Source organism: Podarcis pityusensis (genome assembly GCF_964106645.2).
Source record: "Podarcis pityusensis genome assembly, chromosome: 3".
Taxonomy (NCBI): Eukaryota; Metazoa; Chordata; class Lepidosauria; order Squamata; family Lacertidae; genus Podarcis; species Podarcis pityusensis.
In genome coordinates, this window is record NC_138026.1 from 4386864 (window position 1) to 4407333 (window position 20470).

The 20470-nt window shown below is 42.4% G+C and overlaps 1 protein-coding gene across 3 annotated transcripts in view; it reads right to left on the minus strand.

Annotated features, from left to right (window-relative positions):
- The window catches only part of PKHD1 (PKHD1 ciliary IPT domain containing fibrocystin/polyductin), a 239609-nt gene that overhangs the window by 107178 nt on the left and 111961 nt on the right, over positions 1-20470 (minus strand). For all 3 annotated transcript variants that reach the window (XM_080997326.1, XM_080997327.1, XM_080997328.1), the window contains 7 exons: positions 15212-15419; positions 13063-13220; positions 10945-11139; positions 8899-9024; positions 8067-8200; positions 3005-3117; positions 640-745 (listed from right to left, as the gene is read on the minus strand). In XM_080997326.1, the coding sequence (XP_080853452.1) occupies positions 640-745; positions 3005-3117; positions 8067-8200; positions 8899-9024; positions 10945-11139; positions 13063-13220; positions 15212-15419 (1040 nt within the window). The remainder of the gene's footprint in view (positions 1-639; positions 746-3004; positions 3118-8066; positions 8201-8898; positions 9025-10944; positions 11140-13062; positions 13221-15211; positions 15420-20470) is intronic.

Genomic DNA, 20470 nt, shown 5'->3' on the forward strand with positions numbered 1-20470 from the left:
ACAACAAATATCTGTTTTTGAACTTTGTTTTTTGTTCTATTTTGACTTAGGTCTCCTCAGTTTATTATCATTTATTGTTATTCATGTAAACAATGAAAATTATTGATAAATTGTTGCACAACAAAGTTACAGTAGTTGGAGCCAATGAATATTATGGTACAGTGGTGCCTCGCAAGACGAAATTAATCCGTTCCGCGAGTCTCTTCATCTTGCGGTTTTTTCGTCTTGCGAAGCACGGATATTAGCGGCTTAGCGGCTATTAATGGCTTAGCGGCTTAGCGGCTATTAACAGCTTAGCGGCTTTAAGAAAAAGGAAACAAACTCGCAAGAACTCGCAAGACGTTTCGTCTTGCGAAGCAAGCCCATAGGGAAATTCGTCTTGTGGAACGACTCAAAAAACGGAAAACTCTTTCGTCTAGCGAGTTTTTCGTCTTGCGAGGCATTCGTCTTGCGGGGCACCACTGTATATGTTGTAACTCTGACTCCCAGTAGCCCCAGCCAGCATGCTCAATGGACAAGGTCTCAAGGATGATGAATTTGTTGTCCCAAACATGTCAAGGGCACCAAGTAAACTACCCCATTGCTAAAGTGTTTCAGAAGACTTGGTGGTGGGGAAGCAAAAAATTATGGTTATCCTACCTTAACTCCACCTTCACATTGCCAGGCTGTGAAGGTTTCGAATGTAACAGGCAATGTGGTGTTTACTCTTTGAGGATGATATTCTGGGTATATTAGGAGTCCAAAGCTGTTTAAATTGAAATGAACGATAATGGCTTTATAACAAAACATTGAGATGGGAAAATGTGCAGATATAGGAAGGATGGGAGAGAACCCAGTTTGCATTTAAAGACAAATCTACATACTGTGACTCACACTTCCCAATACAATAGGTGAACTGAAACATAACCATCCTTCAAAAATTGAAGTTCTCTGAATTGTGCAATGTGGTCCTCATGCTAAGCAATCTGTACAAAAATGTATATGATGGGGCACAGAAATGCATATATAGTACAACCACATCTTGTACGTAATTAACTTACACAATTTCAACCTTAAGCAATTGAAAGCTCACCAGTTAAAATAGTGCAAACTGGCTGCACACAAGGCAGAAAGCTTAAATGTTCTTTTTGCACCCGTTTTCTCAGCACACAAAGAGCTTGCCTGCCACCGTGCTTAGTGGGCCCTGAGGTGCTCTCACAAGATCTCACAAGAACTCAGGCAGCCCTGTGAAATCTCACAACAGCAGCCCAGAACCCACGCACCGAGCGGGAGAGACTTGCTCCAAAAAAGGGAGCGTAACAGCCCTCTGCCTTGCTTGTTGGGTAAGATCCACTCAGCGCGCCAGCTCCAGAAGGTATTCGTACAGAGGCAGTTGGAGTACATGCTTTTTCAGGTGTATGCACCCACCATCCCCAAAATGTAACTTCTGAACAAGATATGATTGCACAGTATTAGTGAAAATAACTTTTTAATGAAAAATTGCATATAAACATGTGCATTTGAAGAAAGGAACCAATCCAGGCTCTTGGCAGCTGGAATACCAATTTTTGCAAGTTTAAAAGACAAATATATTTTCCAGGAACACAATCTAATTGACTGTGGATTCTGAATTTGTCTCATGATCTGCCTGAAATGAATCAAATGAATTCACTTTGGAATTCAAGTTTCTTCCTAAATGTACATGTTCTTTATACTGAGAAGAAAATGTGATTCCAGTTCACAGCATATATTCACAGGCAAATATTACTGAATTAGCTGTTACTATAAAACACACACACTATAACAAAAACTGCAAGTCAGAGCCAAGGATTTTTATACTGAGGTACTTTGAGGATGGAAACATCAGTAGAGGTACCTGACTCCACAGGAATTAAATTATAGTAATTACTAAGCACATACAAAGGAAAATAGAAAAAGCAGTGGGTAATTAGGAAACTGAATAGTAAACCAGGCATAAACAAAAACACCCTGTTCAAAAATCTGTGTGATCATTCCTTTTTTTGCAGATTATTAAAAAAATGTACTTAACTGTCAGAATGGATCAAATACTTCTAATACAATTACTAACAGTCAATTTATAAGCCACACAAAAAGCCTGAACCACTATATATGGCTGTGTACTTATTTGTTTATGTGTGTGAATGTGTGTATATATAAATTGGGGGTCATTTTGAACTAGAATATGCAGGGTTCTACATTTCAAACATGAATTTTCCCAAAAAGCACACTTAAGACTGACTTAAAAAGGTAAAGGTAAAGGACCCCTGAAAGTTAAGTCAAGTCGCAGACGACTCTGGGTTTGTGGCGCTCATCTCGCTTTACAGGCTGAGGGAGCTGGCATTTGTCCGCAGACAGTTCTGGGTCATGTGGCCAGCATGATTAAGCTGCTTCTGGCGAAGCCAGAGCAGTGCACGGAAATGCCGTTTACCTTCCTGCCGGAGCGGTACCTATTTATCTACTTGCACTTTGACGTGCTTTTGAACTGCTAGGTTGGCAGGAGCAGGGACTGAGCAACGGGAGCTCACCCCGTCGCGGGGATTCGAACCGCTGACCTTCTGATTGGCAAGCCCAAGAGGCTCAGTGGTTTAGACCACAGCGCCACCCGCTTCCCTGTAAGACTGACTTGGAATGTATCAAATACTGAAGCCTATATGCAGATTCTACATCTCTGAAATGAAATGCAACAGCTGTTTACTAGATGAAAATACTAGGCAATAGTTTAGAACTGGGAAAGAAGAATATATGTAATTGTAATTGAAATGAACCCTATTTACAGTCTATGAGAAATGGACCATAGCATATCAGTATGTTTTCATCCTGCTGGGGGAAACATCAGAGAAAGCATTAAACACTCCCCCCCCCCTTATCGGCTATTGCAATTAGCATTTATGCAGCAGAGTGAGTGTGTGCTCACACACATGTGTGCACATGCTTGCACACGTGAGAGAATGACAGAGAGGAAGGAGGGGGAAATATTATCCAATCAAACTGAATGCAAAAATACCTCGTGCAAGAATAGGCTCGATTCTTACTGAAGGACAGAACTGGAGCCTCTGATGGTCCTGAAGGAGAAAGGTGGAAAAAATAGCCGTGTCCCGCAGCACACACTGTGTTACCCTGAGGAGGAGAATATGGTTATAGAACATCCATCTCAATGCAGTTAAGATCCCAGAATACTGGAAAAAGTTGTGGCATTTTATCTTCAGACCTATATGAACATCCATGTCAAGTTGGTTTGGAAATGCAAAGATTCAGACACCTGAGGACGAAAACTGAGAGACATAATTTTACTTCAGAAGGAGTCAGATATGGGGCTCCCTCCAGCCAGAAGCCTCCTCTGCCTCCATCAACTGACACAGAGCTGGAGGGGCCTCTCTAGGGTGCTTGACAGGGTTTGTCAAGAGTTCCCCAACATGCAGACAGCCTCTGTGTGGCACCACATGTAGACAGAATAATGGCAGGTCCAACAGTAAAGGGGAGAAAAACAAAAACAAACCACTGTCTGTTTGTTCCTTGTTTTCAAATGAATATCAGAGCAAAGCAGAAAAGTAATACTGGCTAAGAAAAACGACATATTCAGCTAAAATATCCTGCATCTTTTCAAGCAGCTCTAACAGTTTTGCTGGTGCAGCCATGGTCTCATCCAGGCTTCCTCAAACGCAGCCCTCCAGATGTTTTGAGACTACAATTTCCATCATGCCTGAGCACTGGTCCTGCTAGCTAGGGATCATGGGAGTTGTAGGCCAAAAACATCTGGAGGGCCAAGGTTGAGGAAGCCTGGCTCTCATCTAAGACAGAGATGCGGAACTTCCAGCCTGCCAAGTCTCCTCATTTAGTGTGTGAGGCTGTTTTGTGGAAACAAATTACACCTGACATTACACAGGGAAGGGTGAGCCTTTAAAGGACCAACAGGGAGTTTTACATGGGCTTCCAATTGCTCCTTTGCTAGAGAAAAGCAGCTGTGGAGTTGGAAGAGCCAGAGGATGCCAGGATAATTCACCCCCACCCATTAGCCGGTGTGTGGTGCTCAAGGTGGGGCCTTTCCCTTCAGTGCGAACTGCTTTTGTCTTCCATTGCTGCTCTTCGAAGACAGCACTGGGGGTGGAAAGGAGAAGACCAGGGAGGTTTAGAAGGCCTTTCCAGTACTTCTCCTGGGGGGGGGGGAGTGGGGAGGATGACTTCTAAACATGATTCTCTTAGTGATCACGCTGCTAGTCTCTTGACTTTTCAATTGCTACTGTGCTTTGTTTATTAATGGTAGTTATTGCTGGTTCTTTGTATTTTATCTCTTGGTAATTTGTAAAAATTGTGTTTTAAATGTTTCATGTGACTGGGGTTGGGGTGGGGAGTGGCCTAAATATTAAAGGTAAAAGGACCCCTGACCATTAGGTCCAGTCGTGGCCAATTCTGGGGTTGCTTGCTCATCTCGCTTTATTGGCCGAGGAAGCTGGCGTCATGTGGCCAGCATGACTAAGCCGCTTCTGGCGAACCAGAGCAGTGCACGGAAACACCGTTTACCTTCCTGCTTGTACCTTATCTACTTGCACTTTGATGTGCTTTCGAACTGCTAGGTTGGCAGGAGCAGGGACCGAGCAACGGGAGCTCACCCCGTTGCGGGGATTCGAACCACCAACCTTCGGCAAGTCCTAGGCTCAATGGTTTAACCCACAGCGCCACCTGCGTCCCTGCCTAAATATTACATCTAAGTAAATAAATAAGTGGGGCGACTTTTTAAACTGTATTGTGACCATTATGATACGTGTGCCATCATACCAGGGAAGAAAATGATTTATGCAAATGAATGGAAAACTGCAGAACAGCTGATTACATGCACCAATTCTTTAAAATCCCTTATAAATGATCAGGTAGCTGAAAACACTAGACATGCACAATGTTCACAAGACTTACAGGTACTAAAAACAAACAAACAAACATTTCTCTCTCTAAAGTATATAGGTAATATTATGGCTCTCCCCCTTCCTGCAATTCTAGGATTTCATACTTGTTGAATGCCCAGCAACCAACATTCCTGACACTGAGAAAAGTGGCAAAGACTGAATGCTTAGCAGATCAAACACAGAAGACTGGGTGTGATCAAACACATGTCTGCCACCGCGAACGGAGCTCCTCCACAGGAAAACACAGGGCAGCTTACAGCTCCTTGGAACAGCGACCTACCTTCTTTACTTTCTTGCCTCTGTAAAGTGCCTGGTATATTGATGGCATTATTAAAATCAGTATGATAAATAATAACAATAAACCCTGCCATTTGGTGGGTTTCTCACTAGTTAAAGGAATTCTCTGCAAATTTATACATTTTGAAGAAAACTCTCACTACAAAATCAGGATTAAAAAAATAAACCCTGGACACAGAGAATTAGAGTCAGGAGAATCTAAAAGGGAATTAACCAGAGTTGCAAAGAGTGAATTTTCTGCCCAGACCTTCAACACTATAAAATCATAGTGGAAATTTGGTCCAGATGTGCAGTGGCCAAAAGGTGGCCGCTTGTGTCACTGGAAGTGTTTGTGAGGTGGATATTTGTCCACAGGGATTGGAAGCCAGACCACCAACTCACTTCCCAGAGGTCACTGGAGAGCTTTAAGAAGGTAATGACTGTTCATTTCTTGTGACCCAGATCAAAGGAGAGCCAGTGACCTAGAAGAGAGAGGCTCCATATCCCGTTTCCAGTCTCGTGACCTATACAATTTTCCCACTGTCCTGGTGTCTGACATTTGTCACAAGGGTCACAAAGCAAAGAGACAAGAGTAGTGCCAGAAGCACAAGCTTAGGCACCTTTTTGGAAACGCAGCTTTTCAGACCACACTGCCCACAGCACAGTTAATGCAGAGCTTCAGTAGTCAACTCACATTATAGTTCAGTGACTATTTTACCTACGACTCCAGTAGTGCATTCTACAGATGATTTGTGAGGGCGAGAGTCCAGCATATTTATGCAGACAGCTGGTAGCTTGACAGCAGTGGTCTCAGCGAAGCAGAGAATTTTCTGCAGAAATAAATTATTTGGGGCACTGTATTCTACAGATCTCTCTGCAGCTATATTCCCAGAGAGAAAGTGGTTTTCTTCCATGAGTATCTGATAGCAATTGAATACAGCCACATGACCTTTTAAGCGATTAAGATACCACATGTGGATATTGAACATATTTTGTTAATGCTGAGTTTAAATCCAAGCTCGTCTCTCTACTTGCTTCCTTATCTTCTCCCTAATGGCAGATTTTAAGAAGCTTGAAACAACAAGCCAACATCAATGCAAACTCTTTATTCAATACCCACCATCATCAAGCCAAGTCATTCCTCAGCATGATTGTGGGGGACACCTTCCTAGGTGGTCTGACAAAGTAAAATGCAGTGGATCAAACAGCCACCGTAATCTGGCTCACATGTTACAGCCTAATTCTCACAAAAAGCAGAGAAGCTCCCATGAAAAAACGTGGCAACCCACAGATAACTATCATAAGCAGAGAGAAGACTAGGCTAGAACACTCACAGCTATTTTTCTGTATGTGGGGAATTTTATGAATGCAGCAGCACTTAGTTATGTGTGTCTCTGCCTACAAGCTGAAGCAAAGTGCTTCAAACATAACTCAACTACTTCATCTGTGGTTTGTGAGAATTAAGCCTTAGATTGTGCATGTAGTCACATATTCTGAGACATCATCCCAAGTACCAATACAGTGGTACCTCAGGTTACAGGCGCTTCAGGTTACAGACGCTTCCGCTTACAGACTCCGCTAACCCAGAAATAGTACCTCCGGTTAAGAACTTTGCTTCAGGATGAGAACAGAAATCGTGCTCCGGTGACGCGGCAGCAGCAGGAGGCCCCATTAGCTAAAGTGGTGCTTCAGGTTAAGAACGGTTTCAGGTTAAGAACGGACCTCCAGAACAAATTAAGTTCTTAACCCAAGGTACCACTGTATAAACATTGTTATGCAAGTCATAACAGTTGACTTGCATAAAAATATTTACATTAGTACTTAGAATTATGTGGATTGCCCCTCCCTCTCCCAACATCCAAAACAGGAGGGAAAACCATGGTTATTTAATAAGTGAGCATATATCACTTATGCGCTCCCAGTGCTGGTGGTGTGGGGAGCAGGAGGAGAAACAAACAGGCCTAATCCCCTTTAATCACCACTCCACCATGAAAGAAACAGCTTGAATGGTGTGGGAAAGCAGGAGGGATTTCCCTACCTCTCTCTCATAGCTCAAGAACTCAGGGGTCACCTTGTGTGTTGGACTAGGACTGGAGAGAACCCAGCTCAAGTTTGGCTTTGCCCTGAAATTCGCTGAGTGATCTTGAGCCAGCCACTCACTCCCACCCTAACCTACCTCACAGGACTGTTGTGAAGATAAAATGGAGGTGGAGAAACATGCATGCCACCTTAAACGCCTGGGAGGAATAGAGGGGTACAAATCACCATCATCAGAAAAAAGAAAGTACTCCTTTTCATAAAGCACAATTAGACAAATTTATAAGGCAAGTGGCACTGTGGTCTAAACCACTGAGCCTCCTGGGCTTGCTGATCGGAAGGTCGGCGGTTCGAATCCCCGCAACGGGGTGAGCTCCCATTGCTCGGTCCCTGTTCCTGCCAACCTAGCAGTTCGAAAGCACATCAAAGTGCAAGTAGATAAATAGGTACCACTTGGTCAGGAAGGTAAACGGCGGTTCCGTGCGCTGCTCTGGCTTTGCCAGAAGCGGCTTAGTCATGCTGGCCACATGACCCGGAAAACCTGTCTGCGGACAAACGTTGGCTCCCTCAGCCTGTAAAGCGAGATGAGCGCCGCAACCCCAGAGTCGTCCACGATTGGACTTAACGGTCAGGGGTCCCTTTACCTTTAACTTTTATAGAGGTTGGTCTATCCATTGCTATTAGTCATGATGGCTATTGGGGTGCCACAATGGCAGAGGGGCTATTGCTTTCACACCGTGCTTGTGGACTTCCCAGAGGTATCTGTTTGACAACAAACAGAATCTAAAGGAAGAGGGGAACCTTGTGAAAACACTGTCACTTATCTTGGTGCTCTGTGACATCCTTACAGCTCACCTCTATCAAATCATCAGGAGCCTGGATGTAGAATCCAGCAGGTGACAAGGTTTCAACACTGGAAAGCCCATCAGTTCCAGAAAGCCCAATAATCGTATTGTGCCTTAATAGGTTATTTTGATCCAGCGAATCTCCTAAAAACAAACCAAGATAACACATTAACAAACTGCCACAGAGGCAAGACATGCAATGGTCACAGAATATATACCTTGAGATGTTCATTAGTTAGTTCCTGCTCAGTAACTAAATGGCAAATCAGTGACACTTTGCTTACAGTTTCAAAGGCATGATTAAGAAATGGGACACAACTTGTGGGCAAAGCAGCAAAAGGCTCCTAGGGGACAAAAACGATGGAGATGGTCCAGAGAATCCCTCATTTTGTTTAGATGGAGACTAGATTACAGTTCTGTAATAAAAATTAACTCCATTTTGTTTGCAGCATTTTGACTTGTATTGCAAAGATCAAGATTTCCCTCAAGTGCTTGTAAACCAAAGAGACAAATAAGTAGAAGGAATTACAAAGTCCATAGAACCGTATCAGGTTCTGTAGGTCAAAAAATCGGCACCATATATATTACTTCAATTTTTCAATTCTTAGAATAGTTTTGCTGCTTTTATTTAACTGACATTTTCTGGTTTTATATAAAATGTCTGTTTTTCATCTTAAGAGGAAATTGAAAGTTTCTGAAACAAAGCAATAAAATGAAAGGAGTGAGATGTCAAGTAAAAAGTATGGAATTTTTAAAGAAAAAAATATAGTTTTGAGGAAAATGAATCTTCTTGAAAATTTCTACTAATATTGCATAACACAATTTTATTTTGTATAACTTACCCACTCTAACTCCATGGCCCATAATGTTGTAAAAAATGTTATTTTCCACCCTGAAATCTGACACCCCATGCAGGCTAATTCCACGAGCAAAAGAATCTAATATGGCACAGTTTCGAAAATAAGAATCTAGAAGAAGAAGAAGAATTATATAAAGCAGTAGAATTAGATAGAAGTAGAATTTCATGCTGTATCTTCATTTCTATTTATTTTCGCTTAAAATATTTTTATCCTGTCTTTCAATCATATTTCGTAAGACAGCTTGCATCATATTTAAAAATAATACATAAATATATAATCGAAAGTGCAGTGTAACAAATCAAAGCAAACAGGGATTAAAAAAGCAGCTGGAGCTAAAAGCCTGTTCCCCACTAAAACCTAGGGAAAGAACAGGGGTTTTATCCTATGCATGCTTACTGAGGGTAAGTCCCAGTAAACTAAACATGCTTAGATTGTTCTGTTATTTGGCATCTTGCCATATGAGGTATCTAATAATTCTGTCTTATGTCCTTGTGTTTATTAATTTTATATCATGTTTTTTGTTTTGTTTTTTATATTGCTCATTGCTCAGAAATTTAAAAATTTAAGCAGTCTACACATTTTCTAAATAAAGGCCATCAGAACATGCATTGAGTGGTCCTGAGCTTAGAGTGCAACAAAAAGATGACACCACCAGGGAGAATCTATCCCTGGAAACCTTCGACCTTGGTTCTGAGCATGTGAGTTCTTAAAGTCCATCTTCCAAATAAGATCATAACAATTGGACAGATCCCTATAGGACCAGGTGGCTCTTGGTCCTAAGCTATTTAGGGCTTTATAGGACAAGACCAGCAGTTTGAATTGTGCCCGGGAACACATCAAATGCCAGTGAAACCCTAAAAACTGAAAACATACAGTCTTTCTTATAAGTAACAGTCAGCAGCCTTTCAGCTTTATACCAAATGAAGTGAAGTTTCCACATAGTCTTCATGGGCAACTCCTCATTTAGACCATGGCTGTAATCTAACCTGGATGCCACCAGGGCATAGATAACTACAACCTGATCACATTTTTCCCTAGAAGATATGCTGCAGTTGGCATAGCTACCAAGTTAAAGTGCCAACTGGGCATCTGGGAAGCAATCAGTCTGTCTGGATCTAAATGCAGATCAACCACAAGCTGTAGTCCTGATCCCTCATTCCTGTCTGTCTTGTGAATGTCATCCTACAGGGTAACCAAGAAAGTCTTCTGGTCTTGCTCCCCCAAAGAATCTGGACGCCAACTGAAATATTTCTAGATAACCAGCTTCATCCAGAGATATTTAAAGTTGATCACCCAGCACCTGTTGAAGCATCATGGTGACATCACCCCAGAAAAGGACATTTTGGACTGACCAATGGTTACCAAAAATCTCCTTTTATTAGTCCAGAAAAGTGACACCTCCAAAAAATTTCTGGGTGTTATTGTCTTACTGAAATAAAGGTCTACTCAGTTGAACATGAAAGAACAGCTAATAAGCTCCACTCCTAGTTTTGAGTTTTTAGCAATGTAATAATAATAATAATAATAATAATAATAATAATAATAATAATTTATTTGTACCCCGCCCATCTGGCTGGGTTTCCCCAGCCACTCTGGGCAGCTTCCAACAAAGATTAAAAATACATTAAAATGTCATACATTAAAAACTTCCCAGAACAGGGCTGCCTTCAAATGTCTTCTAAATGTTAGGTAGTTGTTTATCTCTTTGACATCTGTTGGGAGGGCGTTCCACAGGGCGGGTGCCACTACCGAGAAGGCCCTCTGCCTGGTTCCCTGTAGCTTTGCTCATCGCAATGAGGGAACCGCCAGAAGGCCCTTGGCGCTGGACCTCAGCATCTGGGCAGAATGATGGGGGTGGAGACGTTCCTTCAGGTATACTGGGCCAAGACCATTTAGGGCTTTAAAGGTCAAAACCAACACTTTGAATTGTGCTCAGAAACAAGACTTATGATGGAACTCAGTTAAGGCCAACAACTGTTTGTTTTTTAAAAGGCTGCTAAGATACAAAATATAATAATTTTTGCTCACTAGTCATGTGGGCATTTCCAGCAATGGTCAGTGCACTGAGATGCTTCTGGAAAGCTTGGCCTACATGCCGGAACTGTACACCATCTAAATGAAGCTGAGTCTCTTCACCACTGTAGGCCTGCACAATGACAACAGCCCCCATATCCCGCGATCCAAGTTTCCTCTCACTTTTCTTGTAGAAACAGTCTGAGACGTCTGAAAAGCAATGGTGAAGGTATATAGCATGCAGGGCAAATGTTTAAAAAGCCATCTTCACAATCTTCCATCAAATTACAAAAAAAGAGATGTAATCATGAGACATGAAATACTTTAGGTTTATGACATGCTCCACTCACTGGGGGTGAAGTAGGTAAAACTTACTCAGGCTGGTGGCACAATGTTTGTTCATTAGAGTGCTCACATGATGACCATTCACACAAAAAAATCATAAATGTGCAAAGCAAATAATAACATCTATTCTTCTACTAGTCCTGCTCAAGAAGAATTTTAGTGACAAATAATTAACAAAATTGTTTCTGAAATGTTCAAGATACCCCAAATGTGACTAACAAGAAGGGATGGAGTAGGGAAGTTTGTTTGGTTTGCATTCTAAAATGAACTAACTTAATTCACTGGTGCTATGGATGGAAGAGAAATTCACATTTAAAGCCAAATCTATTAAATTCACTTTCTGAAAGAATGAGAACAAAAACACAGCCATCCTTCAATATTCATACTTATCCGAATTTTGTGAGGCAGGTCTCCAACCAATAATTACAAATATATAGGGGAAATGTTCATTAAAATGAATACATTAGTGAAAATACCACACAAAAATGCAATCATGCATTTTATTATGGTAAATTACTTGAAAAAATATGTGCTTTAGTCAAAACTACATTAAAAATGTGTTCATTGGGAGAAATTTGCATTAAAATCTTAATAAGGATTTTAAAAAAATCACAAATTGCTGCAGAAATGTGGAGTACTAAATTTAAGATTGAAACAATGAAAAACTAAGAAAACCAAAATTTACACATCCTCCCATCCCCAGCTGATCCCATATTTGTATGCAGACTGGAACACAGCTATCAGTCAGAATGGTTCCTCATCACTGTGGGGGGAAATGTGACAAGTGGGGTGCCATAGGGTTCTGTCCTGGGCCCGTTGTTGTTCAACAGCTTTATAAATGACTTGGATGAAGGAATTGAGGGGATGCTCATCAAATTTACAGATGACACCAAACTGGAGGGGTAGCTAATGCCGCAGAAAACAGAATCAGAATTCAAAATGACCTTAACAGATTGAAGAACTGGGCCCAGGCTAGCAAAATGAATTTCAGTAGGGACAAGTTTCCTTAGAGGAAAAGAACCAGATGCACAAATATAGGATGGGGGACCCCTGGCTTAGTAGCAGTAAATGTGAAAAGGATCTAGGGGTCTTGGTGGACCACAAACTTAACATGAGTAAACAGTGTGATGCAGCAGCAAGAAGGCTAACATTATTCTAGACTGCACCAACATTAAATAATTAAAAAATATATACCCTGCCCATCAACAGAAGTATAGTGTCCAGAGCAAGGGAAGTAATAGTACCACTCTATTCTGCCTTGGTCAGACCACACTTGAAATACTGTGTTCAGTTCTGGGCATCACAATTTAAGAAGGATGTTGACAAGCTGGAACGTGTGCAGAGGAGGGCAACCAAGATAATCAAGGGTCTGGAAACCAAGCCTTATGAGGAGTGCTTGAAGGAGCTGGGTATGTTTAGCCTGGAAAAGAGGAGATGTGATAGCCATCTTCAAATATCTTAAGGCCTGTCACATGGAAGATGGAGCATGCTTGTTTTCTCCTGCTCTGGAGGGTAGGAGCAGAACCAATGGCTTCAAGGTACAAGAAAGGAGATTCCAATTCAACATTAGGAAGAACTTTCTGGCAGTAAGAGCTGTTCGACACTGGAACAGACTCCCATGAGAGGTGGTGAACTCTCCTTCCTTGGAGGTTGTTAAGCAAAGTTTGGATCGTCGTCTGTCAAGGTTTCCTGCACTGCAAGGCTTGGACTAGATGACCCTTGGGTCCCTTCCAGTTCTGTGATTCTATTAATCTCTTTATGTTACCCTTAGAGTACCCTCTCTCTCACCTCCTGAAATATCTGCTTCTTTGCACTGCTGCAGGTGGGAAGCCCTTTCTGTGGTGACATTTCCTTGGATGACCACACTCCGACTGACCAATGCCACAAGAGCTCTGAAAACATGGTGCTCTCCAGACACATGTTCTTCGGCAATACCATGAGAATACCTATAGGATAGATAGGAACAATCGTAGGCAGCTTAGATTTTTGTACCATAAATCTAGTCACAAATGAGAGCCAGAATTCAGTTGCCATCCATACCTTTTGACCTTTCATTATCTTCTGACAAGCTGTTTGCAATTGCCCCAAGGCACCTCGACCCAAACCAAACAAGGAAAAAACTTGGTTTGTTTGATGATAAATTTGCCAATGTGATATTATTTGCCATGATAATAAATTTGCCATGATAAATGATGAAATGATAAATTTGCTTAAGACTTTAAAAATGCCACAAGACTCTTTGTTGGTTTTGGTTTCCAGAGACTACCCCTTTGGAAATAGGAGGTGCAAGGTCTTTGAGGCTTGGAACACATGTTTAGCTCCAGTGCTGAGCCCTGGATTATGTGCTGCTACAATAAGAGTGGGATTTTCTGAGAATGCAAATAATAGTTTCCCTTCTTCTCCAATCATACACAGTCTACACATATAACCATTCACATAAGTGGGCGCTTGAGTTGTGATGCAACCACATGAATGCAGCTTCACTGTACAAGTGCAAGGTTACAGTAATTTCTCGTATATCATTACAAGCAGTACTGTGCATATTAATAGTTCAGTCCTTAAAATGTTTATGAGAAGACCCATTGAATGCAATAAGGGTTAGGGCACAATCCAAATCTCCCTGCCCTTCCACACCAGTAGGACTTTACAGAGCAGTGCATTTGCAACCCTGCTGGTGCACAGCAGCTAAAACAGATGGTTGGCGGGAGGGACACAGTTAAGATGGCTATGCACACTTATGCACCCAATGACCCCACACTGGGCCTCATGCAATGGCTGTGAGGTGGGCTTGAGAGATGTTTGGATCGCTCCTTAGTAAATGTCATGAGCCACATGGAAATGTCTTGACAAGACTGACCAGAGAAGGGCAGAGGAATGGCACGAGGGTGCCGAACTGGATTCTGGAGAAGAGCCCAGTGGTGTGGCAGGTGATGATCTAGAGGCAGTGTGGTGTAATGGTTAGCGTTTTGAACTATGACCTGGGAGACCAGGGTTCAAATCGCCACTCAGCCCTGAAACTCACTGGGTGACCTTGGGCCAGCCACCATCTCCTAGCCTACCTTACAGAGTTGTTGTGATGATGAAACTGGGAGAAGAAGAACCATGGACACCACTTTGAGTCTCTTGCAAGATAGAGGGGCTAGATAAATGTAACAGGTAGGCAGGCAGATAATGTTTTTGGGTGGAGTGGGTCTTCAGAGAAGAGGCCCAGCTCAGTGACATCAGATAATCTGGCCACCACAGGAGAGCCACCCAATCTGCCTCCACTGCTGCCTCCTGTCACGGAGGTGCTCCCTACCGCTGGGAAGGTAACACCCATGTCAACTCTGCCTCTGGTGCAAAGACTCAGCAGATCCAGCCTACTCATAGGAGTGCCCTTTGGCTTGCCCAGTCCTGTGGCTTGGGGGAAAACAGTGTGAATGACTGTGCCACCTCGTTCTTCAAAAGGGAAGCTTTGGGGGGGGATGTTAAGTGTTGGGACAACTTCTAAGCTTATGTGTGGCCATGTATCTTACAGCTCTGCTGTGACTTCTGAATCATGTAACCTGATCTATGTTTAAGCATAGTAGGGAATCCTGGAATAAAGCCAAGAAGAAGAAAGTCGAAAACCTGTGTACTCAGTCAACCAGTGGAAGCCTGACAGTATTTGTATTTAGGATTGCAGCCTTAAACATTTCAAACATAAGAAGAATAACCAAGAACAACTGTAATATTTAGAGAATTGAATCTGAATTAGAATATAGGGTAACTAAGTTTGTTCTGGTATAAACTTTCGTGTGCAGGCATTCTTCTTCAGATACACTGAAGCAGAAGTCCAGTAGCACCTTAGAGACCAACTCAGTTTGTTCTTGGTATAAGCTTTCGTGTGCATGCACTTCAGATACCAAGAACAATTGTATGAGCTTTACATTAACATCAAGGTCTGCTGAAAAAATACCTGAGTGGAGATGAAACATAGAGTTCTGTGCCATTTACAGTCTTGACAGTCACGACTTCCTCTTGTTTCTGGGCACTTCTAGGCCCTCCTCCACATATAACAACTTCATCTCCAGGTTTCCAGTCCACATGATCCACCAGAACTAATTTTGTATCATTGGGACGTGCGGCTGATTTCAAGTGTGTGACTGTCACTTTAGGGACACAACCTACAACATAATGTGTAGAGACATAAAGAGAGACAAGGAGCACAAAGGTATTGTAGCTTGACTTTTCTTCATACAAACTAAGCATTCTGATCTCATCTTCCAAGTATTTCAAACCTACAATTCAAGCAAAATCAGTAACAAAAAACTATGCATGCTTGCACTGTTGGAGCAACCTCTTTGGTGCTACATTGAATTCCTCCCAAAGCTTTTAAATGAATTTATGAATAATATGCCACAAAGGTGGCAATGCTCAGAGAAATGAGAGAAGTCCCAGGTCCTTCTTCTGAAAGTTTCCTTAAATGTCCTTTCCCTTTCAGTAAAGCTAAAGCTAATGCATTAATAGGAATCGTCTCATTAAATAATCATTCTACCCTCTTTTGTGTTTGTTTTAAACTTAAGGCCAGTTAAAATACAGAGCAGCACACTCATTTTTCTTCCATGCACACTGAAATGATCATGTAGAACAAAACAAAGACGAAAACCCTCAAGCACTTGGAGGCCAGCAGAGAAGGGTGATGTGGAAACAGAGAAAGCAATGATCCATGCCGACTATGCAGTCGGTATTTTTGATGCAACTGTAATGCAAACAAAGGATTCTAAAAGTCCCCATGTGGGTGGAGGCGGTAGACTCTGTTTTGCATATCGATTACTTTATCAAGGTCAGTGTGAAGTATCTGAGAACCTTTTGGTTCTTTTCAGGGAGCTTGTCATCTACAAATTACTGTTTATACAACACCATCAAGATGCATGGCATTTTGTAAGAATTCCATAACCAAAAATTTAGGATCCTACATCCAATGAACTTGCACATTTGGTGTTGACAATGTGGAAAGAAGAAAATGGCAAGGGGTGTGAGCAAACGCTGGACCATGCACTTAGGCTTGGTAGAAATCATACAGCCATAGAGTTGGAAGAGATCTCAAGGGTCATCTAGTCCAGCCCCCTGCGACGACGGGATCTCAAGTTAAGGTGAGTTTTGAAGAGTTATAGGGCACCACATCTACATGGAGAGAAGCCCAGAGTTGCTGGGCAACAAAAGAGCGCAGAAACATTTTTAAAAGTATGAGGCTTCCAAGTGTCTGAGGATTGCGGAGTTGCAGGAGCAAAGATCACAGGAGATATTGAAATACAATGACATCTAGTACCATACACAAAAGAGAGGATAGGAAACCATTTATTGTAAGTAATGTTGTAGGCATATTATAAGGCAACTTAAACCATGTGGAATTATCAATGCCTCCTATTTACTGTGAGCTAAGACAGTTAAATAGGCAAAGTTATGCACAGGCCATGCCAAAGGAAAAACCTAAAAGACAGACATCAGTCTGCATGTCTAAAATGCAATAAAGGGAAATACACTGCGTTGACCCCACTTAGACAAGCCTTCTCAGACTGACTGATTTCCTGAAGTCTTGGACTACCCCCTACATCATCCAATGGCTAGGACTGATGGGAGTTAAGAGTTGGGAAAGCTGAGTGAAATGAAAAACAAATGATCAGTTCCTGCCATTAATACAATCACATTCCATTCAAAATTAGAAAACAAGGCTCTGAACTCTCATGACATAACAAGCAATATATGACCACAAGTATTAACGAGTACATCTATACCCGTATACTGGGAACCTGACATTTGATTAACCTTCATGAATTGTGGAAATAATCCAAAAGCAGAAAAGATAGATCATCAGCTTTCCCAGCTTTCATAAATTACTGGTTCATTAGCTGAAAGTTCCAACAGCTGTGCCAACCAGGAGTGACTAATAGTTGCTGAAGTCGCCTTCCGTGCCATTTTAGCATCGCCTTGAATTCCCCCGGAGAAACCTCCAGAGAGTTCCACCTCTACAGAACAACAAGCTGGATTTCCTCCAAAAACTGGAGTCTGAGCCAATTCCAAAGAAAATTTGGCACTGGGATGAGGGAAGAACTTAGGGAGAACAAGGCCTGGGGGGCAAATGCTTCCTCTGACGATTTTCAGGATGATCCATCACCCCTTTGCTTGCCCTCTGCAACAGACAAAATGCTTTGGGAAGAAGTCTTGTCACCAGAAAGAGATTGTTCACAAGGGGCTATCGCAAGCACCACAGCAGTACTTGGGGAAGGGGGCAGAAATAAACCCACCAGAGATGGCATTCTATTTCTCATAAAAGGATGGCAGTCAAAAGCAAGGGGAATTAAAATCACTACGATTATTCTTTACCAAAAGGCCTGCCACTGGAAACATTCCCAAGTACTAAAATATGGATTGGCTCAATGCAACTCCTCAATTATTTAATTCATTTTTTAATTATTAACTAGTGCCGGTTGGAAAACAACTCTTCCACAGACTATTTTTGGAGGCAACACCTACACCAGTTGGAACAGAAACATAACTGTGCACTCTGTAAATTAAGACACATAAATGCTTTCAATGTATTGCAATATCAACCATGCAGCATACTGTATTACTCTGAATATCTACAAAATAACTGGATGCGACCTGCACTCTTCTACAACAGTATTTGTGTGGAGCACTCCATTTCAAATCCATTGCCATCATCATTCTCAGCTGTGTTGGAAAGTAGGCCTCATCCCACTCCCCATTCTTCTTCAACTCAAAAGAGAAAATAAGGTTTTTTGGGAAATTTTGTAAATACCGTATTTTTCGCCCTATAGAACACACTTTTTCCCCTCCTATGGGGAGTTCCCGCCGGGCTCGCAAGGCTTGCGGGCAGCAGCCTGTTCTGGGGGCTGGGGTCGGGAGAAGCTCGGGCTTCCCGCGGCCGGGGGGGGGGGGATATTTATTTATTTATTTATTTCCCCCCAAAAAAACTAGATGCGCCCTATGGGCCAGTGCGTCCTATAGGGCAAAAAATACAGTACTCAGTAGACTAGGTACACAAAGTTGCTTTATAGATGCATCCTTTGAGGTGTTAAATAACCTGCTTGTGCTGAAACTATATATTTGAAGTTTAACACAATAAAACAAGAAAGAGGAAAAATATTACAAGCAGAGTATGCTGAAACTATCGATGGCTGTAAACAGAGGTTGGCAACCATTTTTTTCTGTCAAGGACAACATTCATCTGTCATCTCTTCTTTCAGTCATCTGCCGGGGATGACATGTACCAGCAGAGTGCAGGGACCCAACCAAGGCAATGTACCTGGGCAATACTGTTGTTGGGTGTGGGACCTCAGAAAAAAATAGTCAGGGCTCCTGCTTTAATTTTTCTCTGCCGTCCCCTTTCCATCAACATACTATTAGGCCAAGGCCATAGGATTTGTTTTGTTTTGTTTTGTTTTAGGAGGAAAATAAAGCATATCTTCCCCACAGAAGAATGCTGCCAAATTTGAAACCAGCAAATAAATAATAATAATAATAATAATAATAATAATAATAATAATAATTTATTATTTATACCCCGCCCATCTGGCTGGGTTTCCCCAGCCACTCTGGGCAGCTTCCAACACAACATTAAAATACAGTAATGCATCAAATGCCAAGATCTCCATGGGCTACCAAAAAACACTTGGAATTTTCCCCCTTGAATTTTCTTACCTTCTGCTGTGGGCTTCCCCAAGTGCAGTGGGGTAATTTGGGAGCAATTTCCATGTCCTCAATCCTGCAATTCAACACCCACCCAATGCAAAAACCCGTAACATGCCGCTGAGCTGGAGTTGTAAGTGCTCTGCATCATCCGAAGCGCCCTGTGACTCACCAACAAGTGAATCTGCAGCCTTCAGAAGCCTTTGGCCTTTCTTTGCTTCTTTCAAGAGAGGTCTCTCCATCGGTAGGGTCAACATGGACCCCAGTCGACAAAAGGTTACCAGCTACCAGGGGTGCAAACTTGCCCCTCCACGCAGCAGGCCAAGCCACATGGCATCCCACCAGTGCTTGTGCACTGGGTGTTGAATGGGGAGTGTCGAGCTGTGCTCTGTGCTCGCCCTCCTTCTCCTCATGGCATTGGGTGGGGGGGAGAGACAGAGCATGGCTGCTGGGCTCCATGCTCAGCCTCCATTTCCGTGCATGTGCCTGGCAGGGGCAGAACACGCGGAGGGCGATCTTCAATTTCGCTCGTTCCAACCCCCTCCTAGCTCCTGGGCTCTTGGGCAGGGGCTGGAGTCTGCGGAGGGCACCTGGCAGCAGCAGGGAATGTCGGCCCCCTCAATATTGGGAGGGCAGGGCCCCCTGCCTCAAAATACTGAGGGGACTGAAGCCTCTTGCACCCCCTATACCCAGCTCCTCTGCCAGCTACCCCTGTTCTACATGTAAACCATGTGCAATACCATTGAATTGTGGCCCTGTAGCAACAGCCTGCATTCAGTTTTTCTTCAGCAGCTCTGGAAGCCTAAAATCTTCCTCTAAACATTTTGCCAAACAGCTCTTGGATAAGTTAAGTTTGACCTGAGCAAACTGCAGCCATTCAAAATCAATGTGGATTTTCTCTTCTATCTTTTCTATTTGTGCTTTGGCAACATTATGAGCACCAGGGTAGCTGAAATAGGAAGGAGCTTCCACAACTTCTATAAATCAGGCGCTGTTTGTTCCCTGTCGTGAAAGTTTAGAGCCACCTCCGTAAGCCACTTCAGGCCAAATTCTCTGTGTAGGCAGCTTGTTGATGCAAAGCAAACTTCTCTCAAGTTGCTTATATGCTGGTTGACACTCTGCAAGCTTTTCGTACGTTCCCTCTGATAAAACAGGAGGTCTTTGCTTATTTATGATGACTAAGTCCTCTAGACATGGAAAATGAATCTATTCCATATCACTATTTGCTGCTAAGGAATATTCAGTGTCCTGGGTTACTGAGAACTCCTTAAGCAAAACCCCCTGAAGCTTCCTAGTATCAAAGAGAAAGTACTTCAGAAGAACAGCCTACTGCAGGAAAGTAGAATTTCCCATTGCATCATGGTGCAAAATTTGGAACTTTTCTCGTACCATCTCACATCAGACAACTTTTTTTCTTTCTTTTTTCCCCATACATAATATTTTGGAAAAGGGATAACTACCTAGAAACACAAATATTAAATTAATCACCGTGTTTTGTAGCTTATACTTGGGAGCAATTTTCAAG